Source organism: Ruditapes philippinarum, unplaced genomic scaffold (genome assembly GCF_026571515.1).
Source record: "Ruditapes philippinarum isolate M1 unplaced genomic scaffold, ASM2657151v2 ctg3942_1_1_1_1, whole genome shotgun sequence".
In the NCBI taxonomy this organism is placed as follows: Eukaryota; Metazoa; Mollusca; class Bivalvia; order Venerida; family Veneridae; genus Ruditapes; species Ruditapes philippinarum.
The window spans coordinates 196,941-220,282 of NW_026861089.1; the positions used below are offsets into that span (position 1 = coordinate 196,941).

The 23,342-nt window shown below is 31.7% G+C and overlaps 1 protein-coding gene and 1 pseudogene across 1 annotated transcript; both read right to left on the minus strand.

The window, feature by feature from the left end:
• Positions 1–615: 615 nt before the first annotated feature.
• Positions 616–5,393, minus strand: LOC132714484 (uncharacterized; annotated as a pseudogene).
• An 857-nt stretch (positions 5,394–6,250) lies between these two features.
• LOC132714485 (uncharacterized) lies at positions 6,251–14,748 on the minus strand. Its single transcript, XM_060697380.1, has 4 exons — positions 14,605–14,748; positions 13,739–13,819; positions 7,120–7,417; positions 6,251–6,435 (listed from the first exon to the last, which is right to left on the minus strand). The coding sequence occupies exons 1-4, from the start codon at positions 14,746–14,748 to the stop codon at positions 6,251–6,253; spliced, it is 708 nt and encodes a 235-aa protein (XP_060553363.1).
• Between the last annotated feature and the right edge of the window lie 8,594 nt (positions 14,749–23,342).

Here is a 23,342-nt window from a genome sequence, read left to right on the forward strand (position 1 = left end):
CTATTTAAGTGTACTTATTAATATTCAAAATCAATATTTTTTTTATATTTCTCACTCAAGTCTTTTAATAATTGTGATTAAGGTAGCACACCTCTAATGGACATCATTTCAAACTTGTTTTTGCATAATATTTTCATAATCTGTACCATTTAACTGACTTATCTTCAAATTTTAAGACCATCTTTCCATGTAAATAAAAAAAATATTCATAATTTTTTATCACTCCCCCCCCCTATTTTGAAAATTTTCTAATTTTGTTTTACCTGTATGGTAGGTAAAAGTGTCATTTCTTACTCAAAAATGGTGTTATTACCACCAAAATTAGTATATATGAATCAGAAAGGGTCATTTTATAAAACATCAGGCTTAAAAATGAATCTTGATGGGGGCAAATAAAAAAATTGATTTTCGGTAATAAATTGTATAAAAATGGCCGCCATCTGACTGAAGACAAAAAAGCTCCACCTCCAAGTATTGATATTTTTTTCAAGTACATGAATATTCATTAAAACTTTAGCGCTTATTTTTCATCAACACCCTATTACTAAGGGGAAAAAAGGCCAATCAAACAATTTGCCCGCACAATTTTAACAAAAAAGTGAAAAAAGCGTAACATGCGGAAACTAAAATATTCATTTTATTTCCAGATTTCAAGTATTGAAAATATACCCAGATCATATATTTAAAATAATGAAAATATCAGTCATATAATCACAATATATATGATTTCTGTCATTAAATAGACATAGTAGAACAATTTCTAAGCCTATATTCATAATTGTTTTGAAATTTTACCTCTCACAAAACCGTTTGATACTACTCTATGAAATTTCAGTGAATGATAAAATATAAGTGAATAATTGCAAATATTTTCATATCTATCTAAGACATAGTTGAACTTCCTGAGATGATATATACAACTAATCATAAAAATTGTAGCTATAAGTTAAGTTGAGTAACACCACTTCATTAAAGTATATTATATAATGTCTTTTATTAGTGTCAATGCCGAGTTCGATTTTTGAATAAATAACACACATATATCAAAAATATTTTTTTCCAAGTACTTTTCAAACAAGTTACCTAATCACTTTTTTTATTAAAAAAACTTTGACATTTTAGGAATAATTTCATCCAATAATTTCTTTACATTTGTGACTCTAGGCAAGCCTTCAGAATTCTTAGCTGTGAAAACATCCCGTAAAGCGTCCTCCCCACCGCGACTATACAACAGCTTTAAATGTGACAAATTTAATCCAGATCCTGCAATGTTTTCAGCAGTAGGTCTTTTCATTACTCCTGTATAAAGCAAAGGATTCAATGATGGTAAATTTGAGGCTTTAGCCTTATTGAACATGATGTTGTTGGCTACTGCTGATGGACTGAAACTATGTTCCATCAAGTCTTTAGTTGGGAGATTCACATGCTGAATTAACTTTCCGAGTGCCTTTACATCTTCAATGGCATTATGTGCATCATACACTTCACCAAGAATAGAGGATACAAGGTCAACTTGTTTCAAAGATTGCTTAGGATAAAGTTTTCTAAACACAGACAAAGAATCCATAAATGCACACTTTGAAAACTTATCAAGAACTCCGAGATTTGTTAGCGTTGTAACCAAAATTGGGAAATCGAACCTACGTCCATTATGTGCAACTAAACAAACATTTTGAAATTTAGAAATCCAGGCGATCATATCATCAACTGCTGATCTAATATTCACAGATTGAACCTTTGTTTCATTAACTGTTATCTGGCCTTTGAAATATGCTATTTCAGTAACACTAGTGGCTGTTCTATCAATGGGAACTGTTGGGTTGACATATGTGTTGAATTGTTGCCCTGACACAAATTCTACTGCAGAAATTTGTGTTATCGAGGAAGCACTCCTCCTTGAACTGTAACATACATTAAAATATAATTATAAACACAATTTTATAACTATTTGTATGGTGAATTGCTGTTCAGATAAAGCATACATCTACAATCCATATAGGCAGTAACAAAGTCTTTGAATATCAAAAAGGGATATTCCTTTCTGCTTAAATTGTAAATTATTAACATGTATATATTACCTTGAATAAAAATATGTCTAAACCAACTAAAGGATATGAAATAATGTTAGTTATAAAGATCTTTGAAACACTTGAAATCATTTGTAAATTGAAAATTGTAAAAATGATAACTCACTTAGCCCAGTTGTTTCCAAGTCAAAGGATATAATAGCTGGCTTTCCATGTAATTTTGCAGGCTTGAAATTCCCCCGTGGAATTGAATCAGGTATTTTCTCGACATCAACAGTTTCTGCATGACCAATACCTGTATAATTCAGTTTTCAAGTAATTATCATTGTAAATCATGAAATAAACTCTTTAGGTATAACTCTATGTAAAATGCCATTGTCTGAAAACCAACAAATTATTCAAAATTGTATTTGATCCAAACAAAATATAATGTAAACTTCATATTTTTTATACTACACATATTCTGATCTTTTTGTGAGTTTTTTTTATAACATGTACAGAGCATGTGTTCAATAAGCATTATATTTGTGCTCTACATTTGTTCAGTTCAACATATGTCCATGTATGCAGTCTTCATTTGCAACACAGGTGTTCTACATACATTATACATATGTTTAGGTTTGTACTACCTTTAAAGTGCTAGCATTCAAAAAGTTTTTTGTGTACATTCATGTGAACTACATGTTCTCTGTATATATACATCATATGCATTATAATATGTTGAATATGTTCTAAAGTGTTCTACATATGAACTTACCAGACTGATATGTATCTCCTTCCAGAGCCTCATTTGCACCCTGATTAGTGGCCCGTTCCTGTTTTAACAACAATCGTCTAAGTTTGGTGGAGGGGGATTTTGCTTTTTCTCTCTTTTTTCCCCGCTGTTTCATACATTTCTCTGCATGACGAACTGTATGAGTCCCAGGTGAAAGGCCCAACATTGAGTAACCCTGTTTTATATAAGTTAATAATTAAATCATTTGATAACAATAAGTTATGTGGTGTTTCTTCCCATATTTCAAATAAATCTCATTTTGGAAAGAAATTTAAAAAAATAGTAGCAGCTTTTTTTGTATAGTAACAAAAGACTTAAAAGTTCACTCATAATTGTGACGTCATGTGTAAGCAAATTGTCTTTCATTGGTGGTGGAAGAAAAGTTTCTCTTGCATTGTGTGCATAATAGAAAATCCTGTCTGATATTTATGAATATCATAGTACATCTTGCATTGTGTGCATAATAGAAAATCCTGTCTGATATTTAAGAATATAATAGTACATCTTTTATAAAATTTATCGTTTAAGTATGCATTTATTAGATTATCTGGATTGTAGATTGAATAACTTTAAATGAAAACTTTATTTACTTACATTACATTCAGGACTTCACATAAGTCTAACTGTGTCAATAGGTCCAACAAACAGGTATATGTAAAGAACAACAACAAGAACTTCTGAAATGATAACAAATAAACAACTTCAACATGATCAACAAATAAATAATTGTAATATGATCTGACAAAAACAGCAACTTTAAAAAAGATCCATATTAACATGGTAACTGAAATATAAGGAAAAACTGAAAAACATCAATAAACTAAAAACAAATGAAAAAAGAAAAGTAGAATCAAAACAGCAAACCATACATAGAAATGTACTGCCTTCCTTCATTTATGAATGCTGCTGTTGCATGGACACGGTAATCAAGACTACGGGAGTTTCCATAGTGATGACTTTTAGGTGCTCTTAGCGTGACCTCTTTGTTTGCGTGCTCACACTGTTGACTCGAACCAAGATCTATATAGTGACCAGCATTATATATAATTGGATCAAACAACTGTTGTAATTTTTGTCTGAGATTACTGTCCTGGAGTGAAGTTTTATATGGAAGGCTACGATGTGTGTAGCTGGAAACAGGCTTCCGTTTGTAACCACAAAACCTTGCATTACACAAACTATGATCACCAAACTGATGTGGAACTAGAGCCTTCAGGATGTTCTTCCATTCCAATTTGATCGCCTTGATTCTTTGCAAATGCATATTTCAAACATTTTTCTAGATGAGAAATGACAGTTTTGCTAAGTTTAACACCTTTTTCACCTTTCAGTTTATATAAACCTTTTGTAAAGTTTTTTACAACATGATTCTTGTCAAAACGTTTCTTCATTGAAACACCGAGATCAGTTTTTAATCTAGAAATAAGGGTGTTGTCACCGTCACCTTCCAAGTATTCCACTGGTATACCTTCAGCTAAAAGTTCCTTAACCCCTGTCACACCACTTGTTGCTTCCATAGCTCTTGCACTGCCCCTATGATTTCTGACACATGCATGAGGACGTACTTTCTGGCCCGGCCTTTTGCGTCTCCACCAATTACAACCACCACAGGTCCGATGGCTAACTATTGTTTTAACAACTTTCTTTGGCTGTCTGGATTTCCCAGTGGTCATGAAGAAAGTGTGAGCTGTCAGAAATGACAAAAATATACAATAAACAACAAACACTAAAACATATGAATTGTTGTATATGTAGCTAAAAACTGAGTATTTAAATTGTATTATCTCTAGACACTGGATGCAAAATATTTATTTCTTACATTAACACTACATATACTCATAAGACCCTGCCATCACTTCTGTCTATAGCACATACATGTATGCAATATCAGGGAAAAACAAAAACAGTTTCTAAAATAAATTAACTTACAGGTAAGAGAATCAAATCCTCGCTTGTGCCAGGCCGTGTCAACAGCAACAGACATTCCACTTCTTGTCTGACAAGGGTATTTTGGAAGTAGTCATACTTTTGCTTTCTTTATTTGTTGATGTTTTCAGCTATCAGATTGAGGAGTCAGAACTGGGACTGGCAGTGGCTTTCTGGTATCTGTAGGTGTGCTATAATTGAACCAAGCAAGCATTTAAATGAAGCATCTCGGCATCAAAATATATACACTATGAATAAAAAAGAATTTACTATAAACATATAACAGTGTTTTTGTTTATATGACATAAGGACTGCAAAAGTAACAGTGTCTAGCATTAACCCTGTTGTAGTAAAATTGCTTCAGTAACACAACATTAAAATATAATTTCATTGACATTCTGTATCATTTCGTTTTGATACATCATAATTGTTATAGTTGCCATCATTGGAAAAAATATTTTTGTGAAGTAAGCTTTTTGTACATGAATCAAATTTGATATACAGAAACTATCTACTTTAATAATCAGCCCGTACCTGAAAGCATTACATGATAATGGGGTCTCAACAGAGAGACTGACATCATTTCCTGTACAGTTCAAGTCATCATCCTCACTTGGTCTACTTTCATCATCAGTATTATCTTCATTTGCATTCATGTTATCATGTTTTGAAAAAAAAATATAAACTATAAAAAAACTGAAATAGTGCTCACTCTTGAAATGTAATGATTAATTGAAATATCATGCATGAATTGCCTTTTTATTCATGTATGTGCGCACAAAAAATGCAAAAAACAATAACTTGTAATGCGCTATACATTGTAGGATAAAAATGTGATTATGTTTAAACTTGTATGAAAACTCAACTGACATGGCATGAGTATTCTTATCAAACTATCATGTTCATGTACTGGCTTATAATCTGTGGTTATATATAATCACTTAATAATATTGACTCATAGAATCCTGATATGTGTTGTAACTTGCATTTTTAAAAAAAATAACAATTAAAAATATATATACTAACAATAACTAAAAATAATAATGATAATAATAAATATAACTGAATATTTATCACAGCAGAAAATATATACAAGTAAGTTAGTTGACGACTTTAGGCATATCTATACGTATTGAAAATAATAATTAATGCTTTCTTTTTTAAAATAATTTGGTTTTATATAAAAAGATTTTTCATACATCAGTGCAGGTGATGTATCTGGCATTGGACAGACACCCAATTATTCCACCAAGCCACTCATGCTGGCCTGTACTTCAAGTGACTCCTTCTCAGCGACAGACTTATAATGTGTACAGGATGTTATTGAAATTCATATGAAGACTTTGTAACTATTTACCATAATTAATACACATCCCACTAAGTTTAATATGTTAAATTAAGAAGAAGAAAAAAGATCTATATAGCTATAAACAAATACAAAGTAAAATCAGACTAATGTTTACCTGAATAAAAAAAATTATTGTAATTTCCAAGAAAAAATGTATCAGATTCAAACACAAACTCACTCCATTTCAAGTCTATATGCCTCATCAGCTGCAGCGTTGGCCGACTCTGTTGAAACTTTCTCTAAAACAACACCAGCCCTCTTTTCCATCTTTTTCAAATTAGTCTCAGAGACTGTTTTCAGATTCAATGTTGCCAACATGTTGTTAACACGCCTTGGTCCACCTAGACTATCAATCATGGCTGAAAAGAGAGTGGTAGATAAAATCAATTATCTGTAATAATGTGAATCATGAAACATAAATTTTCAAAAAGCTATAAAAATTCAAAAGTCATGGGTTTATTTTACATCAAATATCAATTTGACAAAGTGAAACTCTATGTGCACCTTTCCCTTCAAATTTGTCTGTTTTAAATCAGGGTTTTTCTTTTCTTATATGACTAATACCGGAAAACGGCGCTGTTCCCAAAAGAAGCAAATTTCCCAGTTCATGACTGATCAATTCCCTAAATAAAACTGATTTTTGTACTAAGTTTATTTCGTACTTTGAGTGTTTCACACCTAAACATTATTTTTTGTACTCGGTTTATTTCGTACTTTAAGTGTTTCACACCTAGACATCTTTTAATATGTAAAATTGTATTATGCATATTTTTTGTCTCCATGGATAAAAAAGTTCCCAATGAATAATGTGCAAAATTCCCAATTTGAGTCAAACCTAAGCATTTTTCCAAATTCATCCAGTACCGGCATCATTTCCAAAGCAAGGGAAAAAAAACACGGTTACAATTAAGAAAATAATTAAACAGGTAAATGTAACAGGACTGGCAAGGGAGTATTTAAGAAATGTTTTGTCTTGTGGCACTGAGTTTATTTAGTATTTAACCAGTGAACAAATTCTTTCAGTTTATTAACCAACTACATACCTGTTCCAAGCTTGGTGTTCACAACAAAGCATGGCATTCCTTGCTTCTTGGATGTTCTATGTGTTTTTCCATAGGCTGCAGTATTCACAAAACAGCAATTTTGACATTCGACATATAAATAACCAGACAGACCTTTTTGAAGTTCGCCTCTTATTGTTTTGACTGACAGTGTTACTGGCCCTAAGCGACAGTTTTTACAGTACCGTAAATTTTCGAACAGAACCTCCCATTCCACCAATCTTCTTCCAAGTTTCCAAGATTCTCCTTCAATACATCTAATCTCTGGTTCAGAATCAGACTAAAAACAATAATCGTGGTCGTTTTGTAATTTCTTCTGCCGCCATGCTGTATAATTTCTCTTTGTGAATTGGCCTTTCTTATTTCTTTCCATTGTTTTCGATAGAACGTTGGTCGCGGAAATTTCTTACTTTCGATTGACTTTTTTCGTATTTTTTAAAAATCTCTTATATTGAGAAATTTGCGCTAAATATATTCGTATTACTTCAAATAATGACAGATTTTACACAATATATATAAAAATACGTAACGCAAATAAAATAATGTAAATTCGTTATAAAGATTATCTGATGGATATATATACAGTAAACTTCACTTATAGCGAACACGGTTATAGCGAACTTCCGGTTATAAGGAACAATTTATTTTGGCCCGAATTTTGCCCTTCTTTATTTAATACAAAAATATACGGTTACAGCGAACACGGTTATAACGAATTATCGCTTATAAGGAACTCATTTGTAAGTCCCAATTTAGTTAAAAGTACAGAAAATTACACTTTTATAACGAACACTAAAACACCGGCTGTCCGTAAATAGATTCCGCATCAGTACGTAATAGTTTTCTATTTAGGATACTTTTAGCATGAGTTCTTGTCACCAAGATAAAACAGTTATTCCTTTTATTGTAATATTTTTTTTCTTTAATAATTTTTGCTCGAGTAAATAAATTATGATCATTTATAATCGGTTTTATACAGAATCACGCATGCTTGTAGGCATAATCCATTGAAAAGTACAAAGTTTGCTTGATTGAATTGAAAATAAATCTATATTTTCATTAAAATATAATAGAAGATCTTCAATATAAAAGGAAAGAACAATCGAAGAACTTGTTTATTCTTCATCATGGAAAGAAAACAAAAAGCACTGAGTTTAGAAAGAAAATGTGATATTTTATGAGAAATTGAGAAAGGGAGTAAAACTAAAACTGAAATAGCAAAGGATTTTCATAAAAAATTCCAAAAAAGTACAATCTCGGGTATTGTGCCATAAATAGAAATAAATGACTAATTTTTCTTAATCAAATGCTCTTCAAAATGACGGAAGATAGTAAACAATCAGTTCGTTATATGTAAATCTGTTCGCTATAAAAACTCCTGATACAAGGAACTAATTCGCTATATGCTTACAAGGAACTCCGGATATAAGGAACATATTTTGAATGTCCCGATGAGTTCGTTATAAGCGGAGTTTACTGTAGCAATCCCAAAGCAGTATTTTGTAAACACAGACAGACACGGGCGCAAATATCAATTGATCTTATAACATATACAATGGGCAAAGTGCAATACAATCTGGCTAATAACAATGCTTTAGCAATTTAAAAAGTTAATTTATGTTTTAACTACAGTTTACAGATAACTACAGTTAACAGATAACTCCTAGTAAAAATGTGATAAAAACTATAAAAAATATATGAATTTTTAATATGAAAATTGTTGATTTCTCAGTGTACCACTCAACATTAACAGTAGCGTAGATGTGGTAAACCAAGTTTGTTTTTTTATAAAAAAGCTTCGTATGACCAGATTATTTTAAAGAATAAATGTCAATTCTTTGCAATTAAAGAATATTCAAGTATATTGTTAAGTGGCGAAAGAAATTCGCTTCTGTAGGCAAAGTATTGTACATAACAAAAAATGCGTATTATTTTTTGAAATATAATTGTTTCATTTATTCTATCAAATTCATATGCCGAGTAAGTAGGGAATTCGCTAATAAACCAAATTCATATTTCAAAAAAGAAAGGTTGTGCGTGCTTATATATTTCGTAAATTGTTTTGTGTGTATATCCTATTATGTAAATATTTGGTAGATGAATGTATGTTGATGAATAATTCCGGACATTTCCAGTCAATGTCTATTCAAATCAACATTTAAGTAATCAGGCGAACTCCTTAGAGTGGATTATTTTCCGGTTTTTCTCTGGACATTGTCTGATTTTTGTCAGGCAAGTGTTCTTCTCAATTTGTAAACGACATAAATAAAACCGGATATCCTTATTGACTCGATTTTGATACACGAGGACCATTCTAAATTTACATAATTAGCAGCGATATTAGGGCTACACGTCTGTTTACTTCCGATCTGATTTGACTGTTAATGTTTTCAGGGTAATAACGCCTATTTTGTCTATGTATTAGCAAATATTTGATAGTTAAATATTGCCGGATTTTAAGAACAATTTCAATTAATTGAGGATATAATGTATAATTTGAAGATGTAATACATTATTGTGCTTAGTTTGGAAGACCTTTAAGATTGTGCACACTGTTTTAACAAAGGAACACCAGCAAGGAGCCACGCTGGACACAACATGGCAGGGCACACGGGCAAAAAAACAGAAGACATAAGCACTCCAGGGGAGATTTAACCGGTTCATGGTGCAACAAACCTCACTTTAAGTCCAAACATGTTCCTTTTAAAACAGAATTAATCTCCGCCAAGCGAAATTATTATAGTTTATTATGGTTACAAAACTGTGATATTAAGTAAAACACATAAATAGTAAAGTAGATATACTTAAAATTTAACCACAATAACCATAATAAAAACTATACTCCATGTCTTTAAAGAAGACAGAGCAGCACTAAAATGACTTTACAAGGCCGACGAAACAAGGGCAGAGGACGAAGATTTAATGTCCATTCAGTACAGGATTCGTTTTACATGTCCCATCATTATCAAGGTGTCACGATTGATCCGTCAAGATATAATCAAAATTGGAAAGTGAAGTGTCCAACTGTAAAAGGGTCGGGAAACTAAGCATGCGATATGTCTTAAAATAGTTGGATCATAGCCTCTTTTGATAAAACGTTAATTCATATATTAAGTTATTTCCAGTTCTAACTAAAAAGGTGACAAGATGTATCGGTATGGCGTTGATCGTGCCATCTGACGACGTGGTCATATCTTTGCAAGAAACCCTAGAGGCTTACAGTAAAGGCTATGCAATTTGAATTTTACAAATAAAACTGTGGAAAGTCTCAGGGCTGGGAATAAAAACTGCGTCGTATCTTACAAAATGTAAACAAAAGCCGCTATCTTGGAACGAAAATGTATGTTTTTGCTTATAACTCTTTTTGTTGGAACTGATTTAAAGCCAGATATATGTAGTAACATGCTCCACTATTTTTCGCTTCGTTCAGTATACTTGCACAACTATTTTGTCAAACAAAAAGTAAAGCGAACTTGCAACTCAAGCGGGCCAGAATGTTTATGAAGTTTTTTGGATACGACGCAGTTCATATTGCTTTATCCATCTTTCTTCATTCAAATCAATTATATACTCGTTTCAGAGTTTACAATGAACTTCAAAATATAATTTTATTTTGTTTACTAAATTTTTATTTAAAAAAGATGTTTATTGTAAAAGAAAATAATGTTTTTGTACGAAATGATACGACGCAGTTGTATTTTTGGCAGTCTTTTCAACGGGGTTATTTTTGCAAATACAAGTTTTTTTTTCTTTAAAAAGGAGTATGCGAGATGTCTTTTTGCAGGTGTTGAAGATTTGTCAAATTGTTCTAATGGCGGGAAAGTGAGAACTTCTGATTAGTCGAATTGCATCAGCGAACAATATAAACATATCGGCTATTTTCGCTATTGTCCGGATAAGCTAATATTAGGAATAATAGACGAAGTGTTCCGAAGTTAAATCAGCAGTTAACAGTTCAAAGTTCATATAATAGTGATTGTTGATATTGTTACGAAAAAACTCTTTTTTAAAACACAGAAATCTCTCTAAACAGGTGTTTCACTGAAGACCATAAGTTTATCCATAAAGATCTTGTTTATGCTCCGACCTGATGTTTGTCGCAACCCTATTTGAAGCGTTTACATGCTTAACAAAATTCAAAATTTGGGGCCCAAAAATGGTTCAGGTAAAAAATTTTTTTCAATTTCCAAAAATAAGTACAAAAAAATTTAAAGTTTAAAAAATGTTAAAAGTTTATTATTGAAAAACTATTTGTTTTGCAGTTTAACTTAGTGGGAAAATTTATTGGGGTTTTGCCATTTTATGGAAAACGTGGAATTTTACTTATTTTTCTTTGAATTTTTTTTCTTTAAAAAGTTTGTTTGATATAAAATTTCAAAATTAAAACAAAGCATTTCCTTTAAATTGCAAAATAAAAATTTGAGTATTACCAAATTTTAATAGGATTTTTAAAAAAATTTAAAAAAAAGGGAATATCTTTTTTTCGAAAATGATTTAAAATTCAAAAAATAAAGCCCCCATTTTTGTGTATCAAGAAAATCAATTTCAAAAAAGGGGTCGTTAAAAAACAATTTAAATAATAAGGTTGTTTAAAATTAAAGTTCATGTTTAAAAATGGTAAAGGGATTGGGAATTTTTACATACCTTTTATTCCCAATTTGAAGAGACTTTTTTAAAATTTAAAAAATTTTTTCCCTTTTTAAAAAAAGGGCCCGTCTCGATTGAAAACAGCGGGCCAGGAGAGGGCACCCAAAGGAATTTGAAACATTTTTTCATTTATAAAAAATGTAAATTTAAATATTAATACCCCCCTTAGTTTTTGAACTCCCCAGCCCCAAAATTTTCAACTTTAAAGAAACCTTTAAAAGCGCCGTCAATTTACTTAATTAAGTTGTATGTAACAAATGAAGACCTCTACTATTGACTTAATTAAAGTTGTATATCAAGGGTCACTTGAGCGCATTCATAATAATAAAAAAAAAAATTGCAAACAAGAAATGTTGTTGGACGTTGCAATTATTTATAGCTGAACTACAATTAAAAATGCACAACTGCTTTCGTATCATATACTTATTTTTTCAGCTTGCGTCGTATCATTTCGCACAAATTCATTATTTTCTTTCATAAAAAACATTTCTTTGTAATAAACTTTTTTTGAAAATATTCAAAAATTTATATTTTAAAAGTTTTGGTTAACTCTAAACGAGTATAAATTATTGACGTGTAGGTAAAAACGATTGGAAATATAGCAATATGAACTGCGTCGTATCCTAAAATAGATAAATACAGAATCCCTAAAGAAAGCCCAACACGGCAAAATTGAAAAATGTTGCAGGCTCGGGTTTGATTGAGCCTGTTCATGGCGGTTTAAAATTAAAGTGCAAGTTTCCCTCCCGCCCCTAGACCGGCCCTTTAAACGAAATTTAAAAATTTTTAAAATTTTAACCCGGGGAAAATTTTTTATTTTTTAAAATCCGCAGGGGTGTGGTTAAATTTTTTGGCGGTTATCATGGAAACCTTTTTAAAGTGGGCACGTTGTGCCATTTCCCTGAAAAACAGCGTTTTTGGTCCCAAATAAAAAAAAAAGCGGGGTCCTAAAGAGAAAAAAGGGCGGAAATAAAAAAAATGGGAAATTTTGGGAAAGGGGGTCAGAGGGGTTTTGAAGCCTGCGTTTTTTCAGATAAAACGTCAAAAGACAAATTTAAAGGGGCAGGAACATATCAACCCCTTTGGGTGTTCAAACATTTTCAAATAGGGAATTTTTGGAACCCCCAATAGAAATGCCCCAAAAAGTTTGAAAACTTAAATAATACCACAAGCCACAATATGTTTCGTGCCTGAACGAATTCTTCAAGGTTTATCGAAAAATATAACACAAATTGATTAAATGGTACGCCCGGAGACTTTTTACCAGCCGCCACACGGCACAAATAACACGGTGTTGATCATTTAAAATAGTAAATACAGAATCCCTAAAGAAACCCAACACCCGGCAAAAAATTGAAATGGGTTGAGGCTCGGTTTTTGATTTTGGCCTGTTCAGGACGGTAATGCGTAAGTTGCAAGTTACCGTTATCCATGCCCCCGACCGGCTTAGCAGAATTTCAACATTTAACATGAACTGGGTTTAAAATTTTTGAATTTTTGAAACATCCGAGATTGTGTACAGTTATTTTTGGCGGTTATCTGGAACCCCTTAATGTGTGGCACGTTAGCTGCCATTCCATTGAAAAGCGGGCGATTCTATGGTCCTCAAGTAATAAAAAGCGTGTGCCCTAAACGAGAAAACAATGGGCGGAACTAAATAAAATGGAATTTTGAAAGGGGATCAGAGGTTATGAAACTTCATAAAAATTCTGGCCAGCTTCGAGTTGCAAGTTCGCTACTACTTTTGTTTGGAAAAATTAAAGAGCGAGTAACCTATCGAACGAAGCGGAAAATAGATTTTGCACAAAACTACACACATCAGTTGTAATCAAGATAATTATGATTACAACATGATCGGCTTTCTCATGGGTGGTACAACTTAACCCCATAATAACAGTTGTCGGCAATTTTCTTAAAATTGCATATGACATCTAATGACTTATTTCTAGCTTACCTGTCTGTTTTGTCCATATTCTATTCCTTTCGATAAGGTCGATCTATCCTCTATTTTTCCATGTGTTCCTGTCACTGGAATCTTTAAAATAACAAGAATAAAGATCAACAAGGCAAAGGCAACGTTCACAGGACGCCGCCCCCGGACACACCCAAGCAGGACACCCAAAAGGCACCAAACAAGTACCTGGACTGGACACAAGGGCAAAGCCTCATAAGGTTATATTTTTGGATTCTGATATAGTAAGATACGACGAGTTCGACAATATAGTAACAAAACTTAAGGACAGAAGTGATTTTGAATTGCATTTGAATAAATCACTGTAAGAATCTATTAAAATTTTAATGACTATTTCTGTAAATAATTGTGTTTTTTCGATTTACCTAACGTTAGAAGTTCAGACTAATGTATTCTTCTTCTGAATCAATCAACTTATCTTCAAAAAGACGTGACAGCTTGTCAATTTTGATTAAAATCTATTGAGTATTAATTTCCTTGATAATTTCCTTTTTCAGAAATACAAAGACATAATGAATAATCTCAGTTCACTTATGTCTTATTCAGATAGTCAATTTAAAAAGTACTAAGTTAACACATTTGAAAGTCAATCATTTTATTGTAACGGCCAAGTGCCACATCTTAACAGGTGGAAAATGAAGCTATAATAAAACAACTGACTTGCTTGACTGACATTACGTTTCATTAATATTGGCACCGATTTTGAATTATTGTTGGTTTGGTTGTTTGATTGGATTTTACGACGCACCAACGCAATATAGGTCATATGGTGACTTTCCAGCTTTGCCGGTTGGGGAATACCTTCGTACAATTATTTAACGCCCAAACGGTCACCTGAATAGATCCACCGACGTTCCATAAGCTAGCTGGACACAGTAGATAGCTTTCTCACGTGAAAGAGTCCAAAGTTCCTTGCGGAATTTGAACCCATAGCGGTGTGGGACAAGTGGTTTGAAGTCAACGACCTTAACAACTCGGCCAAGGACGCCCATTTAGCATCGTTGAAACCCTTGTATTATGTGTTTCCTATTGAAAGAACTGTTGCAAACTACCGTTATATATTTGATAAATAAATCTAACAACTCATAGCATCAAGCGTAATATATATATTTTTTTAAAAAAATTTGAATTACTGCGAGGATAAAGATTGTCGACTTCAAAAAATATTTCCATTCACTCAAAAATAGATGTTTTTCGTTCGTAGTTCTGACGCTTTTAAGATGATCTGTAATGTGAAATGGAATTGCTTCAACAAGAAAAAGTATTTTTTATAAGTGTTATTATAGTTTCAAATTGTCTCAAATGAATACGTTTCACAAAAAGTAGACAAACATTATTTTAAATAGCTAAATCAAATTCACGTTCTTTTGCTGTAAAAAAATGTAAAAAACATTATTTTCTCTAGAAAAAGAATACATAGGTTTAAATGTAGCTAAACAGTATTGCTCTATTTAACCATTAAAAAAAAACCAAATTATTATATTTATGCTTACGCGGTGTTTAATATTAAAATCATATGTAACCAAGATAGGATAGAATTAAATTCAAGCCAATTATAAAATTTGTACTGCATAATATAAATTGTTTTATTTTTAAACAAGAACCCACTTTTAAACATGTTTTGTGTTAAATGAAAGAAATATAATTGTAGTAAATGCCCTAAAAGCGACTGGTTTATGCCCAAAAACGTCACTTAAAATAGAACGTAGAATAATAATTTGTTTCTGAACAATTCAAGAGTGTCAGATATCAGAAACATTCTATGCTATGTCGCAATTTTTCCGATAAACGACCATAAGATTATTGAAGCAATATTTTGCAATTGTACCTACTTTTTTATGAAAAGAATAAAACAAATCGACCTGAAACATTTCCCATCTTTTTGGACGTAGTTTGGGAATTCAATTTTCCTCATTTAACTTGACTGTTTACAAAATACACATTATTTGTTCAATTGAGATAATGTGATGTTTATGCATGTCTTTTTCTACGATATTCTTAAATTATTATGTGTGTGTTTTATTTGCGTTATTAGTTTTATTTTATTTTAATGTCGAGTATTAACATGAAATATCTGAATGTATAAGCTTTTTTAATTCTGAGTAATAAGATTTAACAATAAATTATACTTTAATTAAGACAAGCACCGGGACCTGTATCATACCACGAAAATGTTCTAAAATATTTAGCAGCAAAATCAAAAATTAATTAAGCCAATTAACGCAAACATTAAGAAAACACTCTCGTATCTTAAATGATATGAAGTGACATATATGTATTTGTTCTTACGATAACAAAAGTAGATACTAGACAGGACTGATTTTGAGAATTTGGCCCCCTCTATAAGAATGCTAGAGGCATTTTGTAGTACAAGTGGTATCTTGGTGTATCTTACCTATTTAAGGTATGGTGAATCCGAAATAAAGGTGGATACCAAACTGAAAAAAACTTGATCTTGACCATTAAAATGGCCATTTAAAGTGACCACCTAAAATGGCCGCCAAATTTCTTTATATAAATGGATGAATATCAAATAAAACTTTAAAGAAAGGAAAAAAGCCTAAAAATTTGTCACAAAGCATGTTTAGTAAAAACAAATTAGACACCAAAACAGGGAATTAGAAAAAAGCCAATCCAATATGGCCGAAAAATTCCAAGATGGCGGACATTTTCTTAAGGCCAATATAGGAACCGCCGAATTTCTTTATCATAAATGGAGATATATACAAATAAAACTTTTAAAGAAAGGAAAAGCCTGAAATTTGTCAACAAAGGCATGTTTTTAGGTAAAAACAAATTAGAACCAAAAACAGAATTTAAAAAAAAGCCAATCCAGTATGGCCGAAATAACCAAGATGGCGAACATTTTCTTAAGGCCAATATCAGGGAACTGCCGATTTCTTTTCATAAAATGGAATGATATATCAAATAACTTTTAAAGACAGGAAAAGCCTAAAATTTGTCACAAAGCATGTTTAGGTAAAAAACAAATTAGACACCAAAAACAGATAAGAATAAAGCAATCCAATATGCCGAAAAATCCAAGATGGCTGACATTTTTCTATACGCCAATATCGTGTAATATAGAAAGAATTTAAGATTATGAGTGCTGATACTTTAAGGGCATTTAAGCATAAAGACTAGAATGTAAGAGATAAAATTCTAGAAAGTCCCTACTCCATTGAACCATCAACTATATTTAGGGTTTACGCAGGGAATACTACACTCTTTCCCTGCCCTTCTCCTAATATAGGAGTTTTCAAGTATTTTTATCTGGTCACACTATATAAAGCAATATAGAGTGGCTACTCAGATTCTCCCATATTTCCCAGCAATATATGCCCGAGTTTTTTTCAAAAAGGTTTTAAACTTGACTAACCACCCTAGAAAGTTTTACACATATTTTACTCTTACTCCCAGAGCTGCCCAATGCAATTCATTCATTGCGATATTGAAATTCAGGGCCAATATTAAGGAGATGCATTAAATAGTCATTAGAAATTTAAACCAATACATTATTACACTGCAGACTAATTTGCTTCACGAAAGAGTTTCTTATTACTGTATTCAAAAACATAACCGTAATCCTCCCAGCATGCACTGGTTTTCCATTCAAATGTCGGAATGAGGCTTTCTTTTTGAGACTAATGCATTATCTAAATACACATCTACATATCTACTAGCTGAACCGCAATGAGCATCTAGAGGATTATATTTTGATCCCAGTTAAAATGCCTTATCCAGCGACTTATAAATTTTAATTTTATTGACCCTATTTTAGCAACAGCAAAAGCTGTGTTACTAATTATATCAATGACTGGAGTTTGTTTGAATAATGACATTGGGTTATAAAGCCAAAGGATTCAAGCTTAATTATCAGCTCAACCAATAACAAGTACAATTATGAAAACCTTTAATTATTATAAGTAACGAAATGGCATTTGGATTTTTTAAATGTTTAGCGTGAGCTTCGTAATGGCTATGTCAAACAGTCAGTCAGAATGTCTGAATTTTATAACGGCCCGACTTTTCTCGTAATGGATGTTTTTTTTTTCATAATGGCTGAGTTTTCTATCCATAATGTCATGGTGAAAAATGTATCAGCTCTGAATTTGAAGTGCTAATGCCCCAATATTGCACAATAATTAATAATGCATATTATAAAACTCATATTGACTCAAAAGCCTCCGAACCCTTGGGCAAAAACTAAGAAAAAAAGTTTTTTTCGTTAGCAGCAACATTTGATCGCCCTGTGACTTGTCATCGAATAAGATGTTCATACTTATGAGCTTCAAATTCTGCTTAAAATGCTCGTTTTATTTTCTTCACAAGAACCCTATACCACGCCAATTTTATGAATAATTAACTTTAAAAAAAAGCCATTAATTATGCAAACGTTTTGGCTTTCTTTCTTTTTTTTTAATAACAGTTACTTGTACTTCAAGCCGGCACAAAGTAGGTTACGACAAAGTGTTCTACTGTGGTGTCAGCCAAACAGATAAAACTACAACATGCACATCCAGGCTAAAATTGCCCAAGAGTTTTCTAATTGTAACTCATAACACATTACTACTGCTACATGAAATTGTATGTTACATACGTACCGAATTCAAATAAAAAAGTTTGCTTTGTATTATCACACTTATGTGATACATTCATTTCATTACAAACAAAAGTATTTGAAATACTATTTCTAAATATTTCCTATTTGCATAGGTTTGTTATTAAAATATTTTTTAAATTTCTAATAAAACAAAAAAATAGCTAGGTCTTTGCAATTTTAAATGAAAACAATAGAAAAGTAATCATAATTGCGCATGTAAAAATAATGTTATCGGTTTCAATCTCTGGACGAAAAAGTTAACAATTGTAATTGTTGTAAAAGAATAAGAAATAATTGTGACTTAAATCACTTACCTTTTAAAGTAATTTGCCCCAGGTCTGATTATGGCTACTACAACCTTTAAGGCGTGTAAAATGTGAGTTATTTGTTTCTAAAGGTAATGATTTTCTTGCAGTTATCCTGACTGAGAACATTACTAAATGGTCAGAGGCTGAGCCATTTTTAAACTACTCTTCCCCCACCATTACTCACTGGGACATTCCTATAGCTAGAATTACCACCACTATCACAAAACGTAAGTCCCCAAGACACTCAGCATCAACGGCAACATTATTTAATCTGAGAGCGAGCTTCCCATATAAAAGTTGTAGAAGTCTTATCAGAAGATTGGTATGACCGTATGATTGCTTATCACTTCTTATCACCACTACTCCACCACTACTTCCTAACCACCATACATTTTCTGCATTTACCCCCAAAAATATGGACAAATAGTCCTGTTGGTATTTACAGACCGATGAGTTGGCTTCAAGGATAGTGTTGGGATCACTAATGTTAATTTTAAGCCACCCGTAATAGTTCACTTGTCCTAATAGACTTGTTTTAAAACAAGCCACACTAATAAATACTAACAATTTTCTCAGCCTAAGCATACAACCTATTTGCCAAAAACTTTAAATATTCACCAGGTTCTCAATTGCATTTCAGCTGATGCATGTGGGATTTGAAAATGAAAGAGTTACAGTTGCGTTTGCCAAATTACCGGATAGCCTTGACCAACCTATGTTCAAAGTCAAATGAAATTATGGCATGATACGCTCATAACCTTATTGTTTTGCAGTGGAATCCATAAAAAACCCTAAAATCAAACAGAATGTCTCCTAAGGAATCTCCAACCCAGTCAACCCTAATTTTCTTACAAGTCACTGATTTACATTACCTTACCTAAATGTTTTGTTATTGTTGCTATTCCTGGATGGCGACATATAAAATTAACAAGATTTAACCATTTCTCCCTGAACAACACCTGCCATAATCCATTCAAAACGCATAATCAAATGCCACATGATAACAAATTGAAAGACAAAAAAAACTCAAAAAGGGACCCCTACTGTGCACGCCATCCGCCATGTTTTTGTCGTGTTAGCTTTATATAGAATTAAACTACTTTCTTTATTTGCAAACCTTGAATCAAGTGTTGGGGCTTCTAATGGGTAAACAATATATGGAATATTTCTCTTAAGAGAACAAACATTAGCTCTTTTGTTCAGGAATGTGGTTTTTTCACGATTTGTTTTTTCCGAAAACCTGGCTGAACGGCGATTTCTAGCATTTTTGGAAATGCTTAATAATTAAATTTATTTGAATCCTGGGACGCTAATCGTTTTTATTTTTAAGACCGACATAGCCTTTGTCACATTCTTGAGCAGTTAAACAAAAATCAGAAAACAACATATTGAAAGACTAAACGACTTATCAAGCCAATGCTTCAGACTGTGATGTGTATATATAAACAAAATGGGGCATTCAATTTTCATGAGTCTGATTTGAAATATACATATGAAACCATATTGAGAGCTTTATTACATAACACGGTAAAGTTCTGTCAAAGCTTCAGTATCAAATTCATTCAGTAGATTCTTAAATATGATATTAGTTTAATAAAAAAAATTTAGTTTTACCTTACATAATAATAATAATCATGCTTTGCGAAAATAAAAATATATCATGACACTTTATGACCTTGCTTTTTTGGGTGATTTTTTATGCGTTTTACCCTTATATATTACTAGAAATTTGTAATTAATTAACTAAGCAATTGCTTTATAAACTTAGAGAATATTGAATAATCATTTGATTTTGACAATAGTAATTAATTGCATCAAATTGTAATCTTAGTTTTAATGACCTATTTTAGTATTTTTTAAGCGGCCATTTTGAATTGACCTTTTGAAGGTCAAGGTCAATTTATTTTCTTGGTATCCACCCTCATCGTCTTCAGCATACCCGTATTAGGTTAAAACACTCTAGATATTACTTGTACTATAAAATGCCTCTAGCATTTATATTTCCTTAAAATCAGTCCTGTCTAATATGGAAGCAAAGTAAAAAAATTGGATTTGTTTTCAATGTTTGTCAGTAGTTCCTAGCAGATGAGAATAATTATATTCAATTTTGCCACTAAAATTGTTTGTTGTTTAATCGGATGAGACATAATCTCATCTAGGTGCAAAAACAGATTTATAGTTCGATAGAACTAATATTTGGTCTAACTCATCCAAAATAAGAAAAAAATATTAGGTCATTTTCTATGGCCATACAATATTTGCACTATTTCAGTAGAGTTATTCATTATAATTAATGACTGCATTTTAAACATGTAAAGTCAAAAAACAAAATTTACTAGGTTGAATAATCAAAAATTGGTTTGATTCTGCCATATAACAGGAGGCAAAAAAAACTTTCATGTCTCCGATTTATTTTCTAATTTAATGAAATATATATAAATCTTCAATAAAGAAATGTAGATAATATTACGACAAGCTTTCGCGCTACATCTTTGCAAGATACAATTTGTTTGTTTGTTTATTTACGGCACGTAAACACATAACTGGCAATATCGTGCCGAATGCTATAATAGGCTTAAAATGTTATGTTAAACTTTGTAAATGACAATGAAAAAGAGCCAATTAGATCATAGAATACAAGTTTATCTCTTTCAAATAATCAATGATGTTTTTTGATGGAATTGTATTTAAGAGTTTTTTGTGTGAATTTACACAATAAAATCTATTACGGGCCTGTGAAAAATCATGACATTCAAGAAGAAAATGCTTGACAGTAAAATGTTCATTACAAGCTACACAGAAAGGGGCATTCTCGTTCGTGAGGAGATAAGAGTGGGTAATTTTAGTGTGTCCAATTCGGCATCGAAGAAGAACTGTTTGATCATGGCGGTTTGACAGAGATAGAGATGGTGACACATCAAAAGATCGGTTTATATCGTGAAGTTTATTAAAAACGGCATTGTCCCAATTTGCTTTCCATTCAGATGATACGAGTTTATTTATAGCCGGTCTAAAATCACAAGCAGGTAGCAATAAGTCAGTTTTTTGAAAATTTAATGATTGTTTAGCTAAAGCATCTACTTTTTCATTTCATCGTATACCTACATGTCTTGGAATCCAATATAATTTAAGAGATTTTGTTTTAAGTATATCATGAAATCGTAAAAGAAGTTCCCTTATCATGATATTGTCAGATTTTTTATTTTTAATGTATATTAAAACAGAAAGCGAGTCAGAAAATATCACAAATTTATCATGTGTATGCTGTACTATGTATGACAATGCTAAATCTATAGCATTTGCTTCAGCAGTAAAAATTGATGCAAGTTTACTTTTTTTCTAAAGAGACGTTTTAAATATATATTTAATAAAGGAATAGTATCGATTTATTTATAATTATGTAGCTGGTTGTTTACTTTTTATATGTGACATATCTGTGTAAGACTTGATTAAATTAAGATAATGTCAAGTTATGTTCGTGTTCGTTGCTTATTTTACATTGTAAGTTCCAATTGGTTATATTTGTATATGCCAGATAAGCATGTTAATGTCTCTCAAACTGTTATCTCTCACCTATGCACGCTTTGCAATTTATGAAGTGAACAGTAACTGATTAAAATACCAAAAATGGTGATGTAGCGAAAATTTTACATTAAAATGCACGCATGTACGTATCCAAAGAATGGTATTTTTAGAATTGTTCGTATGATCTTGTCGTTTTTTTCCCTTGTGCGTTTACTTATTCGAAGCCTGACGCGACAAAAACTTGCAAAATGTAAATCAACATGTACACATATATATCCCTATGAATTGCGGCTTATCTGCACTGATGTTTTAAGTTTTATTTTATATATCTTTTGTTTGTTTTTTTGTTGTTCTTGTTATTTTTGTTGCTGTTATTTTTTGTGTTTGAATTCAGCAAGTTTGACATGTATTTTAAATGAAGGCTAATGTCCTTCAACTAGTGTCTTTGAAAACAATGATTAGTAATATCTTTATGTTATGGGAAATCTAAAAGAAGATATATTATTATAATTTAAAATTCTGCCTTAAACAATATACATGTAAGCTTGAACAACATAGAATTGGAAGATTTAAAAAATAAAATTTATTTTTACAATTTAATTGACATTATGTCCATTCAATTGTAAATGGTAACACTTCTGCCTTTTTTTCAAATTTTATTACGTTACCCATGCTTCCTCCTACTGCCTTTGTTCATGTTTTTGTAACGTTATTCATTCTTCTCTTCTACTGCCTTTGTTCATCTTTTGTTACGTTATCCATGCTTCCCTCCTTCTTCTCATGTTGATGTATTTGTTACGTTATTCATGCTTCCCTCCTACTGCTTTTGTTGATGTATTTGTTACGTTATCCATGCTTTCCTCCTACTGCCTTTGTTCATGTTTTTGTAACGTTATTCATTCTGCCTTCCATTGCCTTTCTTCATGTTTTATTACGTTACCCATGCTTTCCGCCTACTGCCTTTGTTCATGTTTTTGTAACGTTATTCATTTTTCTCTTCTACTTCCTTTGTTCATGTTTTTTGTTACGTTATGCTTGCTTTCCTCTTATTGCCTATGTTAATGTTTTTGTAACGTAATTCATTCTTCCTTCCTACTGCCTTTGTTCATGTTTTTGTTACGTTATTAATGCTTTCCTCCTACTGCTTTTG